Below are 26,245 nucleotides of genomic sequence, written 5' to 3' on the forward strand. Positions count from 1 at the left end.
TACCAAAGACAGGATAGAGCAGTCCACTATGAGCTGGCAATTTTCTCCCCAAATGGTATCTCTGAGCAGCTGAAAGATCAGATATTGAAGGCATGAAAGAAATAAGAAGTTGTAAGGGTGTGTTTGCACAGAAGGAGAAGGAGGTGAAACAAACAGGACAGGAAGTGAGAACACTGAAGAATTTGGTGCTATCAGAGTGATGCTCATTTTGCTGAAACCTGTCAGTGGGTCAGGAACAGATTTTTCTTCTTTATTTTGAAAATGAACTCAGAACTCGCATATATCTCTGCAAACATATTTCTTGGTTTTGCTCTTTTTTTTCTTGCTATTTCAATAGCCTCTATGCCTCTCATGGCAGCTCTTTACATTGGAACAGGGGGGAAATATTCTTGCTAAGTATTTCTATAGCACTGCTGTAGTTATGATTAGCTCTTTCGTGCTCTGCTATAAGAGCCAACTCAGAATGAGATGGCTTCTATCATATAAGATCATCCACTGAACTTAATGTTTCAGTTCTGCAAAAATACTGACTTCAGCCAGGTACTTTGGAAAATGAGTGACACTTCATGACAGAAAAAGCTGCATTAAAAGGATATTTCAGACAGCCTCAGGAGAGAGAACTTTTAAAGGGAATGGCTATTATCATCATCCCTTTTCATTTCTAAGTTAATATCTAGTTCTTCCACTGCTACCAAAGGAAACAATATCAAGGAGAAACCCATAAGGAGTCTGTAGTGTAGAGCAATGTGTTTTGCCTCTCTTGGTTTATAGACACTTGTAAATTATTCAGTGGAGGAACAGTCCTAGTAAGAAGGGTAATGACTGTGACATATCCTACAAAGAAGGTATCAACCGATTAAGTTTTTTTTCTTAGCCAACACTTCAGAGCCCTTAAAAGGCTCCCACAGGCACCTGCAATATGAACAGGGCCACTTCCACCACTGCTTAACTCGGTGAATCCCACAAAAGCCCCTGATGTTTATGAGTGTATTTTCTCATGGACTTGGACCAAAATCTTTTAGATTTCTAATGTCTTTTTTGTAATAAGAAAAAACCCAAACACCCAAACCTCAAAGATACTGCAGAGTATTAGAGAGATTTTGTGTTTGCTTCAAATCCTGTGATGCTGGAGAGGGTTACAGAGTGCTGACCTTGGTACGGAGAAGGGCACCTGTCTCAGCACGATTCTTTTCAATGTCTCTCTCCCAGTGGATTCTGATTTTTTCCAGAATGTCATCCAGGCCACTTCCCATGGGAACATCAAGTTCTTCGAGCTGAGATCCAGCAAGCTGTTTGTATAATACCTTCACATCCTTGAACAAAAATAACAGACATAAAACAAAGTGAACTGGACAATTGAATGGTATCTTCAGAGAAGCTTGAGGAAGAGCTCTTTTGGTGCCGCAAACAGAGAGAGTAATTAAATTTTGTCCCAGAAGGCGTCTCTACATTAACGATTTAGTGCACTGGAGGGTTTCTTTTTCAAATTTTTGCCTTGCTGCCTCTCTATAGTGGTGCATTCCTCTCACCCCCTTGGGCTGCTCTATGATCTCAGGAATTCTCATTAGGCCTCAACCTTGATCAATCAGTGGCTCTTGGGCTGTTAAGCTCCCCTTGAGCTTATCAGAAACACTGTCTGTTCCCTGTTGCCTAACAAACTTCTCTCGCCTAATCAAGGAAAGGGACAACAGATAGTCAGTTATGCTCAGTTAGCCTTGGAATATTATTTGCCTGAATCATAGTTCAAGTGGAACAATATTATTGCTACCAGACTTCTGAGGAAAATTCCAATAATTATCATCTTGGATGACAACCAGGATGGAGACTGACAGATGACTAGAGACAATTATCTTCTGACCCTATAAGCAGTGGTTCTGAGTGAGGCCCTTTGAGCTCTCCTGGACTGCAGTGGGCTGTGAGCAGCAATCTCCCTCTAAGTGGGGCCTCTCAGAGCTCGGCAGCTCCCAGGTTTGCAATACTCAGAGGACCATTGCCAAAAGCTGATCATGGGGCCCAGGCTGATACCCCTGCTACTCCTCAAGGCTCAACCCTCACCTGCTGAGAGATGCAAAAGCATCCGAATGAGTATTTCACTGAACTTGAGGTGAAATTTTTAACAGGTGCTTTTTACATATTCTTTGTGTCTGTGTATGTGTGTAGGAATTGATTTAAATATCCTATAGCAAAGTATAGTATACATATTGGATAGGAAATCCTATTGGATCATTTTGTAAATGTTAAATTAGTCAATGATCAGGTGCTGACAAACCCTTGAACTATAAACTGCTAACCAAGTCTGAGGTTAAGCTTGGACTCGGCTGCACCTAATCTCCATGAGGATTTTAGAAAGCAAGGGAGTCTGCTCTGAACCTTGTGACTCAATGGGAGGGCCTCCCCTAACCCTTTTGAGCCCTTACCCTTTAGCACTTTTACCCTTTGCATCCCCAGTCTCTATGTAAACCATCCTAGATTGATTCTAATCTGATTTTCCTTTGTGAGCTTCATCTATGTGGGATGAATAGGGTGAACCTTGCCACCAAACTTAAGTTGTGCTTTCACAACTCATTAAACCTGCTTTCGCTAACACCTTTGATGATGATTCTTTGAAGTGACCTAAACCCCTCCTTTGTGCCACTGTCCCTGCGACTTGCTTCAGTGTTGTGCTGCTCAGGAGAGACTCAGCTTGGGAACTGAGCAGCTTGCTAAGCCAAGCAGGATATTTTCAGAAGAACCTAGTTAATGCTCAACATTAGTGCAACAGGACCAGAGCACACGCATTTTCTCCTTACATCGGATCTCGGTGTTGAGATGTCCACATATGTGACTGTGCAACCCCAAGACCATCATGTGGTGTCTGACACAAAATGGTGACATCATTTCCATGTAGTATTTATCAAACAAGAAAGAGTTAAAACTTAAATGTAAGTAATTTGATCATGCCTCAGGGGTTAGTGCTGTAAGTTAACAGGGAGGAAAGAAATAAGAGTAGGTTTCAGGAAAATCCCCCCACCCAGACATGGCAGGCAGAGTGTTTAATGTTTGCTTTCAACTAGATGTATGATACCAACCAGATGAAACAGGCATACACTGGCTTTGCAGTGTCCCAAGTCTGGACTTACTTCTTCATGAGTCTTTGACAGCAAAGTTAGTTCTTCCTTCATGCTCTCTATCTGACTCTCCAGGTCCATTTTAGTTAAATTGGCATCATCAATCACTTTATATAGGGAATTAATTTCATCTTCCACTGCCTTTCTGAATGGCTGCTCATTTTCATACCTGCAGAGAAAAAAAAGCCAAACCTTAACAAAGCACAGCTCAGCAAAAAAACCCTGCCTTTTTTTCTTTTTGAATGACACCGTTTGTGCTAATTAGCTCGTGTGTCCCAGACAGAGGCACAGAAACACAGACAATATACCTTCCTCTCACCTTGTCTCTCTATACTTTAATTTAACTGCCTGAAGTACCCTGTCATTAAATCAGAGTGTAAGAAAACAGGCCAAGTTAGCAGTCTGCACTACGGTGGTTATCAGCCTGGTCGGGTTCCAGAATAAGCACAGAGAGGCACGTGGTCTCTTGCTATATCTGGTATTTATATACAGTATGACTATGGGTGGCTTTTTCTCAGTTTGCTTGACTGTAAAATGAGAATACCTACTCATTTGTCTGCATAAAAATTTTTCAGAGAAATGCTTAAAGAAAACACACGCACATCAAGCATTACTTTTACTAATGGACACGGTGATGGAAGTCTGGTCTTTGTTCCAGGGTCCTGGCCCATCCTTCAGACCAAATCCCAGTAGTACCAAAATAAACAGGAAATTTCAGTGATTGGTTTGTCAACTAGAATTGCTGTTTGAACAAATGGCTCATTTCCAAACCATGGTTGTAATGGAAGCGAAATTTTGGCAGGCAGTTGCTACTCCACAGCATGGCTTCCTGTGTTGGTCTTGTTTGTAACCTTTTGTTTTAGCTTTCCATTAAAAATATGCATTGCATTGTGAATCTCCTTGGGTGTGAACCTTTTGTGCCAAACCCATCCAACCTGGGGATCTGGTGGCCAGGAAGATTAGACAGGAGGGCTGGCAGCTGATGGGAAACAGCTTCATAAACATTTTGCCCCTTGAGAGCTACCTTAATTGCTGGGAGTTCAACAGCTCGGGAAAGTGACACTGATCCCAGTGAGAATCAGGAGCTTTTACTATGCAGTGGTTTGATTTGACATTGGTTTTTTTTATGTAGACTGCTTGCCCAAGTCAGCTGACATTTTTAAAAAGTATTTGCTGGACATAAAGCCATAAAATGAGTATCTCAGAGTTGCACCTTTCTGAAATAAAAGGCAAAACTAAGAATGATAAACACATTTTTAATATGATTAAATAAAACAATACCACAGAGAGAAACAGAAGTTTAAGGGATGATCAAAATCATAGGAAATAAAAATCAAATCATTTGAAATACAATTTTTGTGTCAGATCTTGCAATAAGCTGTATGTAAATAAACGAGTCCATTACGAGTAAAAGCTAGAAGGATCTTGTCTCCCAAGTAAAATGAAAGGAGTTTCATGCACTCATGTACATGAATATTAAGCCTTTCAAACAGAAAGACATTAAAAAAGTAGTTTGCCAGTATTTGAAATCTTCTTTTACTACTTATTTTTCTCACTAAAGACAAGGAAAATCAGTTCAGCCTGTTTCTGTTTTCTTATCTAACATTTCCACACTGATGTTTGTGGTAGTTCAGCTTTTGCTTTTCAGCTGCTGTAGCAGAATGATTGTTGCTTCCAAAACCACTTGTGTGCTACTGAAAATTACAACTAAGAAGCACATGGAAGTCTGCCTTTATAAAATGTCAACCCAATATTAAATGAATACTGACTTCTCAGTGAGAGACCAATACCTGTGTATCAAAGAATAGCTTAAGTAATATTGCTTGTGCACATTTTTGTTACTATGAACCTTCAAAATCTTCAAAAATAATGCTAGCATTACAATAATTTTGCTGTTGCAAAACCCCTCCCAAATCATGGGGTTGAATATACAACTTAAAAAACAAACCCATTCTACAAACTAAGCATTACTCCCGTAAGAAGTAAGCATTTGCCAAGGCAAAGTTTCAAAGAAAGTGGCCAGCTAGGTGCCACCACAGGACTACCTGTCTTTAAAATCTTCAGCACAGGCTTGAATATTCTCGGTGTGCAGCATAAGATGGGCATTTTCAAGGACTGCTTCACCCACCTAGAAGAAAGAGACAACAGAGCTCAAGCAATGAAGAGCTTCAGCACACGCGCTACGTGCACTGTTCATGTATCTTAAGCAGATGTACAGCTTTGATTCTGAAAATAATCCTTTATCCTAGGGCTGTTCAAGTGGCTCATTCCAGATAATTTAGTCAATTAGTTTTGTACATATAAATTCTTTGCAATAGGCTGCAATTTGTCATCAAACTGTTCATTCCTCCTAAGCATCTTCTCGTAGAAACACATTTATTCTGATCATCACCAGTTTGCAAGGGGCAAAATTCATTGCTGTGCGCAAGGTAGGTTCATCATTTAAGTCCCATTTATACTTTCTAGATACAGATTAAGTAGACTTATGCAGTTCCTATTCTACTTCCCATATCAGCAGTCCTCTTCAGGGTCGTCCTCTTCAGTGAGCCACGGAATACTTGTTGCTCATGCCGCCTGCGAGCCCTCCTCAGCTCCCAGAGCGTCGTTTTTCTTCTCTGATGGGATCCTGTAGGCTCTTGCGATAGATATGAGACCTGAGAAGCAGGCAGTCTTCAAAGATTATTACACTGATTGAAAAGATTGGTCAAATAAGATTGTGGTATCATTGCTACGGCTCTGGGGTGTATCTCTAATGTCCAAGAGGCACTGAAGGGGTAAGCAAACCTGAAAGACTTGTGACTTAGCAGCTTGTTGTGATTCAAGAAGGTTACGTAAAATGATAAATAGGTAAAAAGGACCACTGCCTGCCCTGGAGTCACACATGCACTGAGCTATGGAGGTGACCAAAGACATGCTGAATTCAGTACTGAACATTTCTTTGGCCTTTTTCAGGAGACACCTATGAAAATTTGCAGTTGAAACTAAATCATCCCAAGAACAAGCGCAGATTTTTAAGCTGGCAAGGAGAGTTCTTGAAGCAGAAAAATCTTTCTTCAAATAACTAAGTCTGCAACTAAATAAGATTGTGAACCACCCAAAGCATTCTGCTCCTCCAAGGTGGAACAGACCATGCAATGTGGAAACCTCAAGGCTGCATCCAGACAAGTTATCTGAAGTACCACTAGTGGGATTGTTGCCTTAGTATGTTCCTACCTGCTCTTTGTCTGGCTGTTGGTGATGGGGTGGAGGTGGGCATGCAAGGCTGAAGCATTTCTAGCTGGTAGTTAACATTTACCATTATGAAGAGTGGCTTACTGCTCCAAATGTCTTATAGATGTTTGGACAAACAAATATGAAATACGTGAAGGCACCTGATAAGGAGACATGTGGAGGAATATAACCTGTTCCTTCAACTATCCAGCCAGCCCTGCTGTGCAGCCCATGAGTACAGAAGACTTTTATATGCTCACTTGCACACGGAACTGTCACTTCTTCGTTGTTCAATCCCTTATTTCCTTCTCCCTGACTTTTCGCAACCTCACATTACCAGCACTAGCCTAACTCCCCAAACCCTGGGTTGTCTATCTGCGGCATTTCAGAGCAGCTGAGCAGGGCTGAGACTCTGGGGACATACTACTCTGCTGTCCTCAGGTTCCCTTGTACCAGGACACCTGAGTTTCTCCTGAAAGATGGAGAAACGACATTTAGTATTTAGTTTTTACATGGCAGCAGCACAGAGGTAGAGGCACTTCTTTGATACAAGCTCTAAAATTTTGGTTATTTTTCTTCTTTTTTTTTCCTTTTCCTTTTTCCTAAGGAAGTAATTTTGTCTTCCTGCCAACTCATACATATGTGGATCTTCACAGAAGCTTTCATTTTTCTTCCTGACTCAAATCAAGGAGCAGAAATGCTGCCTTGTGATTTGCCTTACCCTGTTGAAACAAACCCATTTGCCTCCGGCAGGGATCCCATGCGGTTACAACATCTGACCTAAAGTCTGATGAAAATGAATGTCTTTGAGGGAACTGGGAACATCCTGTGAACAAAAGTAATATTAAATCCTGTGAGCTGCAAAGTGCCACTCAGAGGCACGTTAATGGCTAAGTTTAGAGCCTGAATCCAGTGTAAAATATCTTTGGGACTGCAACGAAAGCAGAAGCAGGGGATAGCTGGTGAATTGCTGCTGCCTGGATTTCTGCCTCTATATGGAGACAGTCTGGTTTTTAAAAGTGCTTTCCAGTAGTGATTTGGTGGGTTTATGGAGGCATTTGAGGTGATTTCTTACCTGCCCCACAGTGGATGTCTTTACCAGAACCCTGGTACCATATTCTTGATGCATATTTTGATGATGGTCGATACCCTGATTCTCCTCTTCATACACAAGTAGCTCATGCCAAATACTTAGTGAGAAAGTCCAGGGATTTCCAAAACTGCACAAGACCCTGAATTCTGCCATGTAAGTACAAATGGTATTAAAAAAACCCCAAACTAATGCTTGGAAGTCTTCAGGAATTAGTGTTGCAGTGGAAGCCAGCAGGCATCAGCCTTTCAGCCATCCTGGAAATCACCTGTACCCTTTAAATCCTACAGTGAACTTGAGGGATAAATAATGACACAGTAGTTTCTGTGTAGAAACCAGGTTTCCTGAAAAATTCTCCCTGATTTGCATGAGCTGTGAAAGCCCTTTCCTAGGCTCCAGAAGAAGAGATGTAAGACTTCCATCTAGTGGCTCTTTTGTTTGATTAAATTGTCATAATAATCAACAGCTGGATGCAAGCATGCAGCATTAGTGAGACAGATTCATAGCCACTTTGTTGACACATGCACTAAAATATATGAAGCAGTAGTTTAGGAAACACCCTTCTTTGTGTCCATTAGAAATGAGAGGGCTTGCAATGCTGCAAACATTCAGATGTTGCCTCCTCTGCTTGTAAAGCAGAAGGCAATGCTGTCCTGCCTCACAGGGCTTCTGGGAGTCACTGTGATGCTCATGTGGCATTTATAGAGCCAAAATGGGAAGTGTTAAAAATGTAAATATTATTACTAATAATAACTCCTTTTAGTCACATGTTGTCTTTCAACACTCAGATCTGTGATGCACATACACCTTGTGATCACAATTTTTTTCAGCTCTTGAATTAACAGTGAATATTTGTGCTGTTAAACATCTTAACTACAAAGGAGCAACAATTTCCTTTGATTTCACTGTGATTTTATGGACATGAAAATGCAATGTTAATTTTTAGGAAAAAATTTCATGAAAATCTGCATCAACATACTGGCCCATTTGCTGGGTTACAATCGGCATCAAGGAAAACCAGCTCCTTCAAGGAAGTGTGCAGACTCCGGACTTGATGAAGTGTGATGTGATACAGACACAGGGGAGAATTTATTCCTCATCCCTGGTGACTGGCAACGTTTGATTTTTAACAGAGATCTGGCCAAATTTGGCATTGCAAGATTTACTACACCTTTCAAATTCTTAGTTGTGCATTATCTATAGTTTTGTATAGTTTTGCTATTCTTAAAAATGCCTAAATCCTTTCTGATTGCTGCTAAATTCATTGCCTCAGGTGTGGCCTGTGATAATGAGTCTCATGGCTTAATTATTCATGTAATAATTCATGAAACTTCTCTGGCTTTTAACTTTACTCCAGTTAAAGCAAATGATGCCTCCACGGAGAAAGATCAGAAGATGCCACTCTAGTCTTTCCTTCCACACGCACAAGGAAATAGTTGATATCAGACCATTGCCTTCAACACATTTTAATTCGCGGCTAAAATCAGGCTAAAAGCATGCAGCTCACTGCCAAGTAGTAAACTCATAATGCTTTTGGTCATGCTTTCCATGTCAAACCCTTTCTCAGAGCCTGAAGGAAGAAACAAACCTCAAAGGCAGCAAGAGCAGCATTTCTTGCATTGCCCTGGGAAAGGTAATACCAGGAGAGAGCCTGAAAGATTGCTGGGTCCTTTGCTCATTCCTGCTGCATCTGGGGAAACTTGACTTCATTTATATATTGGATATTTTGTAAGTACGCAGGACTCCATCAAAGAATGTCTAGTTCTCAAAGCAGGAGATACCTCCTAAAGAAATGATCTGTAAAACTGTAACGTTGTCCGAGCATGAGGAGAAAATCTCACATCCCCTTCGCAGCTGCATGAGAAGGCAGCCCAAGTTTCCGCTGTTGGAGGTTGCTGAGAGAACATAATTAAAACTAATTTCTTGCCATGTTCTGTACAGCAGCTGATCAAGCTTTGTGCCATTTTGTGGGAGTTTGTTGTACCCTTAGATGAGTAGCAGAGTGCTATTTCACCCATTTACAGACACTGATCACGCACTGTGTTGTGTTCGAGCATGTTACAAGTAACACTCAGCGGCTCTCCTGGCCCCACAGGAAATAAATTACTGGGTGCAAGTCCAAATGTGGCAATTCCTCGGGCTGTTAGACCTCCATATTCTCCAGGCTTAATATTAACACCAAGTAAACGCTTATAGCAAGGCCAAGTGCAAATAAAAGTAGCTCTATGGAAAAGCTCTGGAAGTCTTTCAAATGCTCTCAGCCATGCACAGGATGTCATGATCAGTCACAGCAGTGATAAAATTGGTCCAGGACATTGATTCCTTCTGCCTTTGTGTTTACTCCTGTGATCTGAACTGTGCTAAGTGCCATCTCATAGACAAAATAAATCTCTGTGTCTCCCATACAGATGTAATTGAACAGTCACGGAAGCTGAGCTACTCTCTTCGCTTTGTAAATACCGTGGGATTGTTTCAAACATCCACTTTTCCCAGGTGCTGCCCTGTTCCATGGGAAGAAACTGCCATTGCAAAGAACCTCCTATTCTGCAGAAGAGACACATTTGAGTAGAGATAATATTTTCCACAAGAAGACCAGGATGAAGCCTGTAGGAGAAGAGTATGCACTGGGTAAAATCTGTGTTTCTGTCATGGATTTGCATTTCTGTCATGAAATTTTATTTCTGTCACATGAATTTCTCTTGGCAAGGATTTCTCATTTCCCTCTTTTTTTCTGCAAAAATCCTCCCAATTAGCGTGTGTCCACCTGCTCCGCTAAAAGCCAGCTGCCCAGGCAGATAATTAATGCTGCGAGCTGGATAGTGGCTTCCCATCATTCAACTCCCACTAGTGATCCCCTGCTGCAGCCATAGCTCTGACAATTGCAAGGAAACACAAATGTTTTTCCCCTGAGGACACATGCCGTCTGAGACACTCATTGACACATTTTTTTTCCCTTAGCTCTGTGTTTGGGAGATATGCTGGCATCCAGTTGTTATTGCTGGGAAGACAACTACCCAAAATTTGGGATGCTGGAGCACATCTCAGAAAGGTTGGGAGAGAAATGGGACCTTGAGTCCACTGAGACCTCTTCTGCACTACTGTAGAGATGGGCCTGTCACATTTCTGATTTTGGAGCCAGGAGAGTCCTATGTGGCCTTATCCTTGTCTTCTCTCTGGCACGGCAAGAGGAAGGGGCTCCTGTCTAGATTCCCCCCCCTCCCCCCCCAGTTGCATATTTTTCTTTGCTGCTTCTTTTTCAAAAACTGTTCCTATTATGAGTGCTTGGGTTAAACCAGGTGGCTGGTCAAGTGGCTTTCCACCCCAAAACTTTCACAGCTGCTTCATGTGAATGGCACCAAGGGGTTTTTATGGCTGCCAGGCATCCCTCCAGCTGAATGCATGGGGCTGGCCAGGAATCAAAGCAAAAGCTCAGATTTTACAGGAAGCTGAAAATAGGACATGTCACTCTTAAAGAAATTAAGATGGATGTGGACATCTACAGAAAATCTAAATATATTTACAAAAATTACATCCAGAAATGTATCTGCCAAGTATCTCTCATTTCTGCCACACGTTGCTCCTGAACACCTTTTGCTTTTTTAACTGGGACATGTCATGGCAGGAGGGTTCTGACTTGGTTTCAGCTGTTTCTGCAGCAGCTGATTTTGACATTATTTTAATAAATGTGACAGTTTTGATGTTGATGCTGTCATAATTTTTCCAATTAGCCCCAGGATGAATGAGTTAATTGGTGTTTGGGCTGGATGAGGTCCTACTTTGAGATTTGGTTAGATGCTTAGAAAAAAAGTGAAGGAATCTATTAATCAGTATTGTACATAACAGCTTGGATCTTATTTGGGAAAGACAAAAGCCACTAAGTGATGTCTCTGAAGTAACTGGGAAAACTTTATGTGTTCTCTAATGTGTTTTGATGGTTAAATAGATATGGATTATGCTGATCTTTTTCTCTTATTTTCTATGTTACTCACAAATAAGCTATTGCTATATAGCTTTGTTTTTCTGATTTTTCTATAGAAAGAGCTCAATATTCAAGCCATATTTCATCATGAGATGCTCGCTCTTACTCGTAAAAAAGAAAGGTAGAGGCGAGGTGCAAGGATGACTATAAAAAGGTTGTAAGGAAGGCAATTTGGATGAAAAATTATTACACGAGCAGGTTTATCTGCACTGCAATGTTGGGGTTGTTTTATATAAAGAAAAATCAAATAGTCCTTCCTCAGGTACCGACCATCCTACATTTTTGGTCTTAACCATAAGCCCTGGTAGGTTTTACTGGTGAGGTCTACAACTGCAAAATGGGACACTTGTCTGGAAAACATGGGATGGCGGCTGCAAAGCATTAACTCCCTGTTCCTCATCAAAGTTCCCATCTGCCTCACTGAAATAATAGTTTTGAGGGGATGGCTTTTCGTAAGCGCCCCAGATTCAGAGCACCTCAGCAGCTAGTCTTTTCAGCAAGCAACTGTGTGTTTTACCCATACAAAAAGGTAGCAACTTTTAAAAGTTGGTGCTTAACTGGGTGTTTCTGACACGATCTTATGCCCCCACATTCTAATGACATTTGTAGCGTCCTGCAGGAAGACTTGCCCTAATAATGCAGAGTAAAACTGGACAGCCCCAAGGTAAAACACACAATTTCCTTGGGGAACTTAAAGTTGGCTTTCAGGCTTTCTGAAGACCCACTGATTGCATTTGCTGCGCCTGCACAAGTGATGCTGGGAAGATGTGTGCAAGATGCCGGACTCCAGTTCTTCAGAGTCCCATCTGCTCCCACTGGCTGGGACTTGAGGAGCCAGCACTTGCATGGTGCACCGACAGAGACCTCAGCGGACAGAGTTCTGTGTTCACTGCAAGCAGGACATCGGTCTGCAAAGTCTTACTGGTTTTACTGGTCAGCAAAAGGAACCATTTCTTGTCCATGAGGTCAACAGAGAGACCACTTTGCACAATAAACATTTGTGCCATATGGAAAAGGTGGGAGTAAGGGATGGTGGGGTGATGACAAAGGGAAGGAAAGGAGTCACTCATCTGTAGCCATGTAGTTACTATTTTTAAATAAACAGGGCTTTTGAAAATATGATTAAGCAAACAAGGCAATAAAGTAAAAATCTGAATTGCTAATTAAAAAAAAAAAGTGCTTGTAATGATATCGTGTTGAGGAATAACCTAATTCAGTCCTGGCAGTTTTCTTTTAATAATTTTGATACTCAGTGTAATAACCACAGATTAAAAAAAAATAAGGAAAAACCCCCCACCCATTCTAATCAGCCCAGACTATGGCGCCTTGGGGTGCATTTCAATCGCTCCCATGTGCAGGATGCCTGAGGCAATTCTCCTGCTTAATAGGCATTTTCCACAACACACTGTGAAATGATAATGCTAATTATCATGAAGATAGATTTAAAACCCTCTGTCTATGGCACCGCGCCTTGAAATCAGGCGACATTCATCAGCAGCATCAACCCTTGCCGCTCAGGGTTGCTCATGACTCCCTGCGTCCCCCCCGGCTGCCAACAGCGCTCCGGCACTCACCTGATGGTAAATCGCTTCCCAGTTCTCCCGCAGCGCTCCCCAGGTGCCCACGGTCGCCGCCTTCTTGTCCAGGTAGACTCTGATGTGCTCCTCCAGCTCCTGGTTGACCTGCTCGAGAGCTCGCACCTTCTCGATGTACTCCACCAAGCAGCCATTCAGGCTTTCGTAGGTGAGACCCCTACCCTTATCCAAGCCCGGGGCCAGGGGCACGGCTGAGGCAGAGCTGCGTAGACCCTGGAGGAAGACGCTACTGATGCCCAGGGCTCTACGGGACACTCGGGTGCCCAGGCTGCTCACGCCGCCGGTGGGAACGGTGCCCACGTAGACGCCGGGGGGTCTCGACAGGCTCACTCCACCTCCGACGCTCACCCGGCGGCCGGGCGGCCCCGCGCTCTCGGCCGTGGAGGAAGGGGGCTGCTGCCCCAGGAAGGACGACCGGCGCCTCGGCAAGGGCATGTTGTCGCTCCAGCCTGCCGAGCACCGCCGCTCAGCCCGGCCGCCTCGCCCCGCACTGGCGGGAGGGATGTGCCGAGCCCAGCAGGTTGGGGCTCGCGCGGGATTTCGGCTTTGTGCGACGGCTTTCTGGAAGGGGGGCTTTGTGCTGCCTGGGAGCAGCCGTCACATTGTCCGGGCGGCTGCTGGGTCAGCAATCCCATTTCAGGGGAAATCTCCCTGCTGCTGCTGCTGCAAATGTGGCAGATGAAAAGCACAATAGTGTTTACGGGGACAGCGGGACAGGGATTCGGTACAACGTACGTGTTAAAATACCAGCAGTGTTTTCTACGCTGACACCCAGATGATTTCCTACCCTTATAACCACAGGTATCAAGATATATATTACAAATGTATTTGCTGCCCACGCCAGTGCTTTCTCCAGACAGAGTCTACCACAGCAAGACATTACCTAAACTTAGCAAACCTCAAAGCTCTGAGGAGCCAATAGGGCCACAATGGAGCAGAGCCAAGCCAGCCTTTTGCTGCTGCAGAGTAAGGAATGCTTCCTCGGCTCTGCTACAGCTTCTGGACTTCTCTGCAGTTTGTCTTTACCAAACAACCGAGGCTCTCTGAGACAATCCAGCAGATTTTAATTAGGGAGAAGCACCCTCACATCTACCCTTGCTCAGTGAGTTTAACCCCACATAATCAATTGCAGTTTGTCACTACATGCGGTGAACGGACAAAGTGAGGCAACTGTGAAACGAAAGAAAAGGACAGAACAATCCTAGAGACTTACTGCAGGAGAGATTTCCCCTGCTCTTCTTTTTACGTCACTGTTCTTTAGCAACTATGATCAAGTGGATAGTTTATAGGTATATATGTTCATGGTACAGTGGGATCCTTGACAATACAATGTTACCTCTAGCTTTTTCTACCTACACACAGGGATGCTTCACAGCCAGGATGCCATTCCAGTGTAGGATTACCATGTGCGCATCTTTGTGGGAATGATTGTAATGTGCTGATGTTGGGCATTGCCCTAATGCAGAGTAGGTTTTTACAGGGGCAGCGGTGAATCTTTGGCGAGACGGGATACAATCAGAAATTCCTGTCTTCCACTGGTGCCTAATCCTGGCTTGCTGGGTTGGTGGGTGAGTTTGTTTCACTTGTTTAAGTTTGAGAATTGCAAGACTGTCTACAGTCAGGTCACCATTTCCAGGTTATGTGAAGACTGGGAATAGTACAGCATCTCTCAGCTTTGCACATACTTTTGGCTAGTTTAGGTATTCTTCCTTTCAATTACCAAGCAAACTTCACTGGCTAAATGAGAAGAATCCTCCAGTATTTCTTCCACATTATTTTCAGTTCATGTGCTCTGTATCAAATTAGAAAATCTGCCTTGTAAAAGTAATACCATGTACAGAAAAAAAATGTAAGAATACGGACTTTTTTCCCAAATTTGAATTTAGTTCTCTGTAAACTTGTTCTCTGTTTCTACCTACCTCTTGAAAAAGAAATTAAGATCCTTGTGGGATTGTTTTTGCTCTTGAAAAGACAGTCAGGAAGCTTCTGCTGTCCTATCAACTAGTGAGTTCCAGGAGGCCATTTACTAATTGATCATGAGGATCACAGATATCATATTGCATAGTGTTTATCCCACGGTGAAAAGATATATTCCCAAAGTGCCTATCCATGTCTGTACACAGCCATGTCTTCCTGCCTGCCCCAGTCACCTCATAGGGAAGCCCTACGTTACTCTCTGATGCTGAACAGAAAATCGAATATCCAGGAGAGCCCCTATAACACTACAGTTTTCTGATTTTAGGAAGCCTATAGTCCACATTCAGGTTTGTGCTTCAGCACAGCTGAAGTGCGCATGTGGAACAGGGAGAAAGGGGGGGACAAGTATGCCTCTATGGCCCCCTGACCCATGTCTTGGTCTGATTCCAACCATCATTTAGTAAAGTTGTCATGTTGCTCTGACTAACAGCAGCCACTGAGACACTCTCTGCAGGTGGGAACAGCTGGACCAGATGTGCCACTGCTAGAATTCCCTTTTCTGGTATCAGCTGTGGCTCACCTGGAACAAGGCATATGGTTAATGATGCTACACTAACCCTGTCCTGCTCAAACTTCCCTTTCATGCAACCAAGCGATAAACCTGAGCAGCAGGGGGTAAACTCCCAGTTGCCTCACAGCCTGATCCTGATGAAGTAAGGAGTGAAGGTAGAAAATAATCTACCAGCATGGATGGCCAGAGGTGGAGAGAAGGAGAATGAGACTTCAAAGGATGGAGATCATTTCACTTGCTGAATGATATCAAAAAGCAATTTGAGAGGCAAAACTGAAAATTGGTCCCACGGTAACAGTTCTGGGTTACTCAAAGAGAGAGCATTGATTTGGGCAAGGTCATTCCATGTTCCATATTAGCCTCACCTTGTAATAACCTATTTTTAATCCATCATTTAAGCTTCATTCACCTTTACTATTCCTCCAACACTACTAGAGCCTGCAATCTAGCACTTAACTGGGTAGGACAGAAATGCCATTTTGCTCTGAAACACCATGTCTTTCCTTCTTAAGGGGGGAAGGAATGTCTCAGAGAGAAGAAGGTATGAGGAAACTCGATTCGGGGGCACAAGCAGTCTGAGCAGACAAGGTAAATAAAACAGTGGGGAAGTGGAAATGTGGTTAAACCCATAGAATTCAATTGGTGGGAGTCCCTAGTCACAAGATTTCAAGATTTCTGATAAATTTGAAGGAATTTTCTGTTCCTTTGAAGGGAACACTCTATATACCTTCTTTTGAGGCTGCTTGATCTGCAGGAAATAATTCCAGACTTATTGGGCTGAAGTGGAGCAACTATGAATCCAACATGTAGTGTGGCTAAAATATTTATGCAGGAAAAAAGGGTCATTCTTGTCCTTGCTCTTGTAAAAGAGTTTTGGAGCTCAAGCTGGAAGGGGAACAATGAAGGGCTCATTGCAGTCAGTGCTCGGGGAGTACTGGCATCATGCAAAGGATAGAAGACTGGCACACGAGCCATATGGACTGCTTCTGGCAACTGCGCTGGTCCTGCCTGGTTTGTATTCTAACTTGGCAGCATAAAGAAAATGAGTGATTGAAGTCCTTTTACAGTAGGAGAAGGGACACTCACTGAGCAGGAATGCTTATGCTCAGGCTCAGCAATGTCATGTAGGATGCAGGATGCTGTACCCAACACATGCTGCCTGCACCAAAAGCAGCCTTACACAGTATTTTTCCAGACCAAGTATATTTAGCAGCAGTTTGTAAATGACAGTGAAGCAAACAGTCCATTGGACAGGTGTTTTGCTTAGAAATACCTTTATTTTATAAAGCCACAGTTTGTTCTGTAAAGTTTTACCACACTTATAAAAAAGGGTCTGACAATTCTGAGGAAGAAAAGAAAAGCTGAAAACATTTCTTGTAATTCAGGGTTACACAAAGGTTATATTTATAATATATATATTTATTTATAATTTGGAGACAGTAGAGATGAAACTGCAATATGCGGGAAGCTGTGGGGTCATATTTCAGAGACTTGTTCATGTCCCACAAATAGAGTTTCTTGACAGAAAGGGTTCACGAGGACCATCCCGCTGTCGCGGTAGTCACCGTTGGCAGGGGAGCGTGGCTCAGAGAGGTGATCCTGGCGGAAGAAGAGAAGCAGATTGAGTACTTCACACCCCTTGCCCTCCACTAGCACACAGGGCAATCCTCCCCTTCCCTCAAAGGCGCTTGAATTTTGTGGGCTCTGACTCTGAAGACCTAAGTTTGGTGAGCTGGTTTTACCCTTCTTCAGGCAGGAGGAGCTGTTAGTGAAGAGCTCCTCTGATAGTCAGGCTGATTCTGCCTCAGGCTGGGGACCCAGAAGTCAGATGCACCAAACTTCCAGTCCCTTAGCAGACCTTGAATTTTCACATTTCTTAGGTTTTCACTTTTGTGACTCATTGAAAGTTTCCTGCCTCTCAGCTAGGCTTGACTCCTCAAAGATGCTTTTTCAGCTTCTTTTTAAGCTCAGAAAGCCACATATACAGTTCCAAGCCACCCAAGCATGCCCCAGTTCAGTCGTGTTCTGATCAGGTTTAAATAACTCAGATGACAGCTATTGGAGACCATCCTGTATGTGAATAGGCCTATCATTTGATTCTGGTTAAGTACAGACCAGGTCCTGCCTTAGCCTAAGCAACATGATTGCCAACAAATGAGGGTTAATGAAGTGACTGTGAGCGTTTGTCTAATCACATCTCAGAGGTTCCTTTCTAAACCTTTTTTTTTTTTAAATTTAGTCAGATGGGTTAGTCAGCTAGATGATCTGAAAATCACTCTAGCATAAACCAGAACTCTCCACTGTTTTAAATACCTTTGAACTAAACTGAATTATCCTTCTCTATCCCTAAGGCCAGGGAATACATTTCTATCAGTTGCATTATCTGTCCATATGTGAATAATCCCACTGAACCGGCAGATCCCTTTGGTAAAGGCTAATGAGCATATACCACCACTACACACTCCCACATACTGATGCTCTGATTGCTTATATACTGGGAACACTCACTCCCTGAGCTGGTATTTGAGAAGTTATAGGCAGCTCCTGAGATATAAATACATTAAATTTGTGTTATTAACTCCCACCAGCCCCCTTTCTCTGATGCCGTGTGGGATGTGCACAATAGATTGACTGTCAGTCACCACACAGCCCAAAGGGCCTTCCTTAAGCAGTCAGGGTATGGCTAGACATTGGCCATGGGCTCACAAGGAAGAGAAACCCAGGAACAAATTCACCTAGAGGTGGTTAACACTCATCACTACACAGCAATATGGAACATATCCGCAGTGGCTGGGAATAGGATGGTAATCCAATTTTGCTGACATATTTGTCCCATCTTATACATGTGTAGGAGTGAGTCCTTCTCAAAAAGCTGTTCCCCAAATATGCACAGGGATTTCAAGGCTTTATTAATATGACTTCCTCTCCCCTCCTCCCGGCATGGCTTCAGTTACAGTATTTAGACACCAGTTCTGCAAGCAAGGTACCTCTGAAGTCTCCAGTGACTGGATCTCTCTCGGTAACTCAACAGCATGCCTGTTGAAGTAGTCCATAGTAATGGCATTATTCCAATAGCTCAGGTTGTTTTCTGGGTTAGATGTCTTTTTCTTCCTCCTCATGCAGCACACTGTCAGCAGAACTGCTGTCAATGGGAACATGTAAAAAATGTGGTTATTTTCTTTCAATAAGGACTCATCAGTACCATGGATTTGTGTTACTTAAGAAGAGGGCTGGTGACCTCCATTCATATGCTTCACTCTCAGTCAGATCTCTCCTAACAAACCCCACACAATTATGTGAATTCAGGCCAAGCAGATGAGGCTTTGGGCTTGGCAGAATATGCAGTTTGTACTTTCTTTTTGATGTGAGTTTAAAATATTGAAGATGTGGCTGCCTGATAAATGAAAAGCTTTGGTGGTGTACCTGATGGCATTTTAATACCTAAGCAGAGATTTACAGACCCTTTAGGAGAGAGGGCATTCCTCAGGGACTGCAAGGACATCTCTGTGCAGATCTTTTCTTCTTCTGGTGTGTTCAGAGGCTGCAGTTATGAGCAAGTGGGCACTGAGAGACACCTGTCCTAGCTTGAAGAGCAAATCCACAAGTGCTTGTAGTTGCATGTCTTCAATACCAAAAGCTTCTATCCTGAAATGCCACCGATCCCTGCCTCTGTTGCCTGCCATTCATAACTTGGATTTAGGGTGCTTTCTGACCATGCTCCAACATATCAGCAACCAGTAAGAGGAACAGATAGGCTCCTGGGCAGGATGAGACAGTGGTCAGGTAGTGTGAAGATCCCCTCCAGCATCTGTCTCATGTAGCTTTTGCTTCCAGGACAGCATTAACTCCAGAGCTGGAGTTTTCCTGCCTGTCTCCATCATCTGTATCAGGATGTGGGATCAACAGACAAGCATAGCCTGTTCACCACATTTGCCTGGACACTGGGGGTGTCTGAGCTTGGGTTTTTTTCTTATCTGCAGAGCACACTTAAACTTCTGCAATTTGAAATATCTGAACTTAGAGCAATTAGGCAAGACAAAGTGACCAGCAAGTGAAACTTGTTGATATAATTGTCTGTCTGGTCTCACGGCCACAGGCACACCCAGACTCCAGAAATGCTAGGGTAATGCCCAGCAGGCAGACAAACACAAAGCTGGTTGAATGTTATTTTCTGGAATTGCTTCTGGTTTAATCTGTTGCAATTCAGATGGGTAATCTTTGCAATTTTACGGGGGCTGGGCAAACCCCTTGTAACAGACTTACTGCTCCCACTGGTCCTTGCTCAGGCAGAAGCTGAGGAGCACACAAGGGTTTGCTCAGAGCAGTAATGTATAAGCTCTGTCTGTTTCTCTTACACCTGTGGAATTAATTCACCAGTTGTGCTTGTAATGTACGTGATTTAGACAGACAGGTAGCTCCACATGTACTTTGATTTGTACCCTGTGAAATAGGGAATGCCCTGCTGTAAAATCACTCCATCATTTCTAAAGCCCTCATGGTAGAAGAGGGAAAATATTCATGAAGCAGAAAAATATATTATTTCCTCAGCTACAGGTAAAATTATGTATCAGAATTACAGGCCAGAGGAAAGAAAAAACTGCAGAGAAGTCACAGCTGCTATGTATGTTTTGACAAACATTGCTGCTACCCATGTGCCATGGGATAATTTCTTATCCCATCTACTCACACAAAATAGCAATACAAAAGTGCAAGGCTAGAGTTCTATTTAAAACAAAAGAATAAGATACTAAGAAAAAAAAATTAATGGATTTCAGTTCAGACAGTTTATGTCTCATTCAAAGGGAAAGATGGGCTCATGCTGTAAATCTTCTTCTGAAACTGATGGAAAAATCTCCCACACTGTTCCTGCATGTTTCAGAAAAGCAGGTCATAATCAACCTTTCTCTTATCTTTGACTCATATTACTTCAGTGTTTCAGTCTTGGTCAGCTTCATTTGCCGACAGCCCGACTCCTGCTGCTGTGCCTGTAGAGAGGCACCCAGTGGGCCACCAGAACTGCTCTCCCTGCCCAGGGAAATGCCTGTCCTGAAGGGCTACATCTATTATCCCTCCTTTGCTGCTGCCCTCTCCATGTCCCAGTCTAGCCTGCAGGCTTGGTAAGACTAGAAAGTGAAGCAGGACCTGCGTTTAGTCCTCATCGCTGCTGGCGAGAGATAACAGCCCTTGGAGCTTTTCAGTACTCCAGCAACAAGTGATCCCTAAGGCACAGAGCATTTCCGAGGGAGTCTGGGGATATGAGAGCCCCAGTTAAGTCAACTTTATGCAAATATTTTGAAAGCCTGAGGTTTTTCAGTTTATAAAATGTTGTGGCTGCTGACAGAGAAGTATTGAATTTGGATTTTAGAGGCTGGAAAGCCAGTGACACTGAGTCGAGCTAGATCTCAGCTTCTCCCAGCAGGAAATGGCCTTGCCATGTGCAGATATGTTTGTTATACAGCAGTAATACTCCCTCCCTTAATTACACTCCTGGCCTCCAACCTTAGTGCACATACAAGCAAATGGATGGAAGAGCATGCAAAATGGGTTCCTGAGCTTCCTCAAATATGTGAAGGATGTCTATGTAAGCTGTCCCAATTCAAAGCAGAGGAGGTCTCATTTCAGAGGGAGAGGGAGGACAGCAGGACTGGAATGTGGCTATTCATCTCATATTAACTGCACTTTTCATAGAATCATATAATCACTTCAGTTGGAAAAGACCTTTAGGATCATCAAATCCAACCATTAACCTAACACTGCCAGGTCCATCACTAAACTATGTCCTTAAGTGCCACATCTACCAAATAATATGCCAAATTTGGGGCTTATTTTAGGGAAAATAATGTAGCTTACATAGGACTGCTCACTTCCAGAACATTGGAACAGGGTACAGCTTTACCAATACTCCTAGGTGTCCATTTGTTCCCGTGATTGGAATTACATGTATTACAGAAAAACTCTTTCCAGGCAGACAGTAGTGATTGCCAGGGAGGACATATTAAATGGATGAAATACAGAGAGGGTGGAGATAGTTTGGAAGAGAGAAATGGCAATAATGACAACAACAGAGCTAAAGAGAGACCAACAGTAGTGACAATACCCTGCTAATCTTTCCTGGTATATTATGTGATATCCTTGTAAGGATGAGAAAGCACTGCAGTTCAGTGCTGCCATATATCACCTGTTTCGGAGATAGCCAATCCTTTGGGCAGAAAAAGGACTAACTCTAATTTCCAAGTACTCCTCTGGTTAATTTCTGGGAGTCAAAAAAGCTAAACTGACTTTTCCCTTTGCCTGCTCCATTTTAAAGTCAATAGCGAGTGCCATGAGAACATGTCAGCAATGTCCCTGTGTCAGCCTGAAGCTCTCTGTACAGAGATTATGATACATCTTAGGAAATATCAAGGGGTTCTGCAATTTTGTAGACACTGGAGGTTCAGGGAGTTTGGGGGCATTTCTAGCCTGCATTCTTTCACCTTCTGCAAGTCTGGAGGGAGAAAAGTCATCTCACATATTCAGGGGCTGAGCTGCTGATGAGTTCCAGCTCTTACTCTGGCCCCTCTCTGGCTATAAGGCAAGGTACATCTGCATTATCTGTTCCCCCATCCATGAAACAGGACATAATACAGCCCACAAATGAGAGACATAAGATTCTCACAGATTTACAGGCTAGTGGGAACATGGCGGGAACCTACATAACACCTGCACACCAGGAGACTTTCACCTGTTACTTTAACCATAAGCTACAGGTACAGCACATCTCATAAGAGAATACTCAGCTTCATTAAAGCACACAGAGGGACCGGATATCTATCCCATTTCCATGAAGTTTGTTTCAATGTTTAATTTCCATTGTGGAGACATGCTTACATTCCCCTTGTTGCATAAATCTCCACCTTCCACCCTCACTTGTTCAATCTCCTTTTCCTTTTTTTATTAAAAGCTTTCACTATGCTATCAGAAATGTCCCCTGTACATGTGGGCTTCAGCCTCTTCTTGACATCATGACACAAATGGAATTACGTTGCATTTATCAGCTCTTAAATAATTTGCATGGCTCTTTTCTAATCTTCCAATTTTATTTAAAAAAAAAAAACATAAACCACCAGGTTTATACACCATATTCAACACTAGCTTCATTAATGCAGTGTAATGAGATCATAACAATTCCCTACAGTTTTCTGACAGTCTTTTCCTTCAACTCACTTCAATATTTTACCAATCTTTCACTGCTGCATGCCCCCTTCCCCCACTCTACAGCTCCCACATGAAACACGGTGTTAATAGACTTAAAACTGTAAGCTATTAAAAGTCAGGTAATATTCAGGGTGAAGGATGGTCATTTACTTCTCTCTGTGCCTGCAGATCATAACATAAACTAAGTTTTCACAGAACTCTTGCCTCAATGACTAAAATAGTGCTTTTCCCATATTTCTTTCCATTTCCCTCATTTACTATTTATAGCAGTACATACTTAGCTCTGATACAGGTATCACAAGGGGTTTGGTTATTGACTACAGCTACTGACATCTGGAGAGGAGGCTCTTTTCCAGCTCAGCCTGAGTTCATACCTGGGCATTAGACTCAGGGCTTGGGATCTTTCTCACTTCAGACTGGGAAGCAAACATGCGTAGGCTTTGCGATGGAGAAGGTGGGTGAGATAATTTTGGAAAGCATCCCAGTGCATGAAATGTGAGCTAAGTGGGGTTAGGTCTAAGGCAATTCTTCATATACTCTGAGTTCTGCTGATGCCTGTGTTTGGAGGCTCAGCCTTCCTCTCGTGTTTTCCCACATCAGCAGAACTGACTGAATGAATTGACTTCTGCGTGTCTGATTTGCAGGTTTCTGTTCTTCCACGTTTTATTGTGTCATTCTGTAATTACAGAGACTGAAGTACTAGGAGCCCAAGGACTGGGATGGTAGGTTTTACAATGAGTTCATATTGTGTCTTGTTCTGCATTGCAGTGACAGGCACCTACACATGTACAATTCACTGGCATGTGCACAAAAATGTTCAAGGCTGCCTGAAGGACACTGCAAAAACAACTCGAACTCTGACATTCAGAAAATACTGACATCACTGTTATATACGATTTTGCTTTCCTGGGGAGGCAATGATACAGGATCCTTCATTTTTGCAGGCCTCCTATGTCATTAACAACTTTACCCTCCTTATTTATGCCACAGAACTCAGGTGCCAGAAGGTGAAATGATTTCCTCAGGTTCATGCAGAACATGTGGCTCATGCATTCCTATTCAAAGCATTACTTTTCTGGCTATCACTTTAAGGGATTTCAGTGGGACTCAGAAATCTATGCATCTGTAAAGAAATATGTACTGTAAGGACAGGGAGGCTAAATCCCATCTCTTATTTCAGCAGGTGAGCTCCTGAGGCCTGGGTCTTCAAGCTAGTGCTACAGCCACTCAGCTATGCCACCAGCATGGCTGGAGGGACCTGCCACTCCTCAGTGGGACTCAGATGTCAGGGCACAGTGATGCCGAACAAACCCTCTGCTCCTTCCTGCTCTTCAATGCAAATCCCCACAGCAGGGATAGCCATCAAGGAGCCCTAGCAGGGTCTTTCCTCTGTGAAGAGAAGTACAGCATCCCAAGAGCTTTTACCAGCAGAGATGAGGAGCCAAGGGCTCCTGTGGTCACTCTCTAGCGTGTCATTTCCCCTGCTATGGAAGGTAAAATGCCCTCAGATTTTCATTTAACAGGTGCCTATCACTAAAAGGTGTGACAGCAAGCAGCGTGTAGGGCTCTACTGTGTCACGCATCTGAGAGGGACAGAGGTGTCTTTGCAGCATCATGATGTGTTTCCTCTTCCAAGGATTTTGGGTAGCACAAGCTGTGCCCAGAAGCCCTCCAAGAAAGCTTTTCCAGCCTCTTTGCCACTCCTCGCACAGAGGAAGGATTATGAGGAAAGGCACAAGAGCCTCTGGCAGAGGAGAGGTGCTCTGGCCACTGTGAAGCTCTACAAGGGCTCTGGAAAAAACAGCCCGGAGGTCCGTGAACCGGCTCAGGGGCACTCCTCATTAAGCAGGAGGAGGGAGCTGATTCCTAGAGCTGATTCCTAGAGCTCTGCAGCTGTGCATAGGCTCCGAGTTGCACCTCCTCACCTCATTCCATGTCTTTCCAGGATGCATTGCTAAGTTCCCGGACTCGAGGCTGCCTCTCTGCCTGGTGCTGGACCTTAGCCTTTCTCACAGGTCCTGCAGCAGCAGCTCAGGGCTCGCTGGCTCCCTCAATGATGCCGGCCAGCAGTCTTGAAGGTGCCAGTCTGAGCACAGAACCACCAGCCCACAGTCCTCATTGTCTTTCTCCATGGCTTGTTCCCTGTTAGGGCAGCTCAGATATTTAAGACCATGGAGTTGAGTCTCTATATCCAAGATACCTACATCTTTCAGCATCCCAAGGCAGGAGCACGATGGTGTTTTCTCAGTCTGTGCCCACAGCAGCTGTGAGAGCCTCTCTCAGAAAATTTCACCCTTTGAAGATGAAATGAAACCCACAAAGCTGTACTCTTCATCCCTCTCCCGGCACCAGCCCCCTCTGGATCAGAAGTGAGGAGCACATGCCAGTACGGGGCCTCCTGTCCTCAGCTGCAGCGCTCATGCCCGGGAGGTGGCGACAGTCCCCTTCGCACGCCCACGCCGCACACCCCACACCGCAGAGCCCATCCCGTACACCTTACACTGTACACTGCACACCGTGCCTGAATATACACAGGTGTCTGAGGGTCAGAAAATAAAGTGTCCCTCCCTTGTGCAGCCATAACTGATACCCGCGCATTTGGGTAAAAGTGCTTTGGGATGTTATATCTTACTTGTCTTCTTCTATAGGAAAAGCCTATGCCTGTGCAACAGCACTTCTTATGGCATGGTTTAAACAGCATAATTTTTGGATGAAATCAATTTCCTAGGCACTACAGCCAGATCCCCAAAAAAATCCCATTTGAATGCTTGTCTACCATTCATTTCAATGCTGAAATACATCTCAGGGTCTCCAGATCTTTTAAAACGAGAGTCCCACTGAAGACCATCTTCAGGAATCCGGCCTTGAAGGAAGGACTTAAATATTTGAATCATTGAAACACTCATTAGAGCTGGTACAGATAATTTTCAAAGTAGCATTTGACTTTTTAAAAAATGGAGCTTATGAATACAAGAATCAGAATAGACAGTTACATGAACACATACCATTATGGTGCATATGACAAGAAGAAAAGTGTTAACACCACTATTTAAAGAATAGTGGGTTAGAAATCCTGCTAGCAGACTCTTAAAATTATTATTATTATTGTTTTTGTTGTTGTTAATAACTGTCCTTACTTATTACCTGCAGGTACTCTACAGGCACAGACCAGTTTATGCATTAGTTATGCTTCCTCTGCTTGTGTTGTATTTTGTATTTTGTATTTGGATGTTTTCTATCCAGCGCAGCTTTCTTTCTGAATATTTCTGAATATTCTGAATATTTCTGAATATTGTGAATATTGGCCCAAAACATAATGCCTGGAAGAATTTATTTGGTCCTCTATTTCTACTGGTTGATAGACAAGTCATAGTTCATCAAATCATCAAATATTGCTGCTTCTCACCATGGACTTCCCATATCCCTGTTTCTCCTCTCCATCTTTCACAGAAGTATGTATGCACACTTCTGCTTTGGTTTCTCTTTGATTGCCCATTGTTTATGTTTGTTCTTGCTTGTGGTTTTAATCACGTTGGCAACAGCAGAACTGATGGTCCCAGAGGTGTGAGTCTAACAGATATG

The 26,245-nt window shown here is 43.3% G+C and overlaps 2 protein-coding genes across 8 annotated transcripts in view; both read right to left on the reverse strand.

Annotated features, from left to right (window-relative positions):
- Positions 1-13,466, reverse strand: part of BFSP2 (beaded filament structural protein 2) — an 18,467-nt gene extending 5,001 nt beyond the window's left edge. The window contains exons 1-4 of the mRNA XM_017838023.1: positions 12,961-13,466; positions 5,153-5,235; positions 3,120-3,276; positions 1,152-1,313 (exon numbers count right to left, since the gene is read on the reverse strand). Coding sequence (XP_017693512.1) covers positions 1,152-1,313; positions 3,120-3,276; positions 5,153-5,235; positions 12,961-13,416 — 858 coding nt within the window. The 5' untranslated portion in view covers positions 13,417-13,466. The remainder of the gene's footprint in view (positions 1-1,151; positions 1,314-3,119; positions 3,277-5,152; positions 5,236-12,960) is intronic.
- Positions 13,467-16,724: 3,258 nt separating this feature from the next.
- TMEM108 (transmembrane protein 108) overlaps positions 16,725-26,245 on the reverse strand; it is a 163,730-nt gene continuing 154,209 nt past the window's right edge. For 6 of the 7 annotated variants that reach the window (XM_017838032.1, XM_017838033.1, XM_017838034.1 and 3 more), the window contains 2 exons: positions 18,457-18,611; positions 16,725-17,068 (listed from right to left, as the gene is read on the reverse strand). In XM_017838032.1, coding sequence (XP_017693521.1) covers positions 16,946-17,068; positions 18,457-18,611 — 278 coding nt within the window. In that variant the 3' untranslated portion in view covers positions 16,725-16,945. The remainder of the gene's footprint in view (positions 17,069-18,456; positions 18,612-26,245) is intronic. The other variant, XM_017838035.1, reaches the window with a different exon arrangement.

The sequence above is a fragment of the Lepidothrix coronata genome, unplaced genomic scaffold (assembly GCF_001604755.1).
Source record: "Lepidothrix coronata isolate B3197 unplaced genomic scaffold, Lepidothrix_coronata-1.0 Scaffold321, whole genome shotgun sequence".
Lineage (NCBI taxonomy): Eukaryota > Metazoa > Chordata > Aves > Passeriformes > Pipridae > Lepidothrix > Lepidothrix coronata.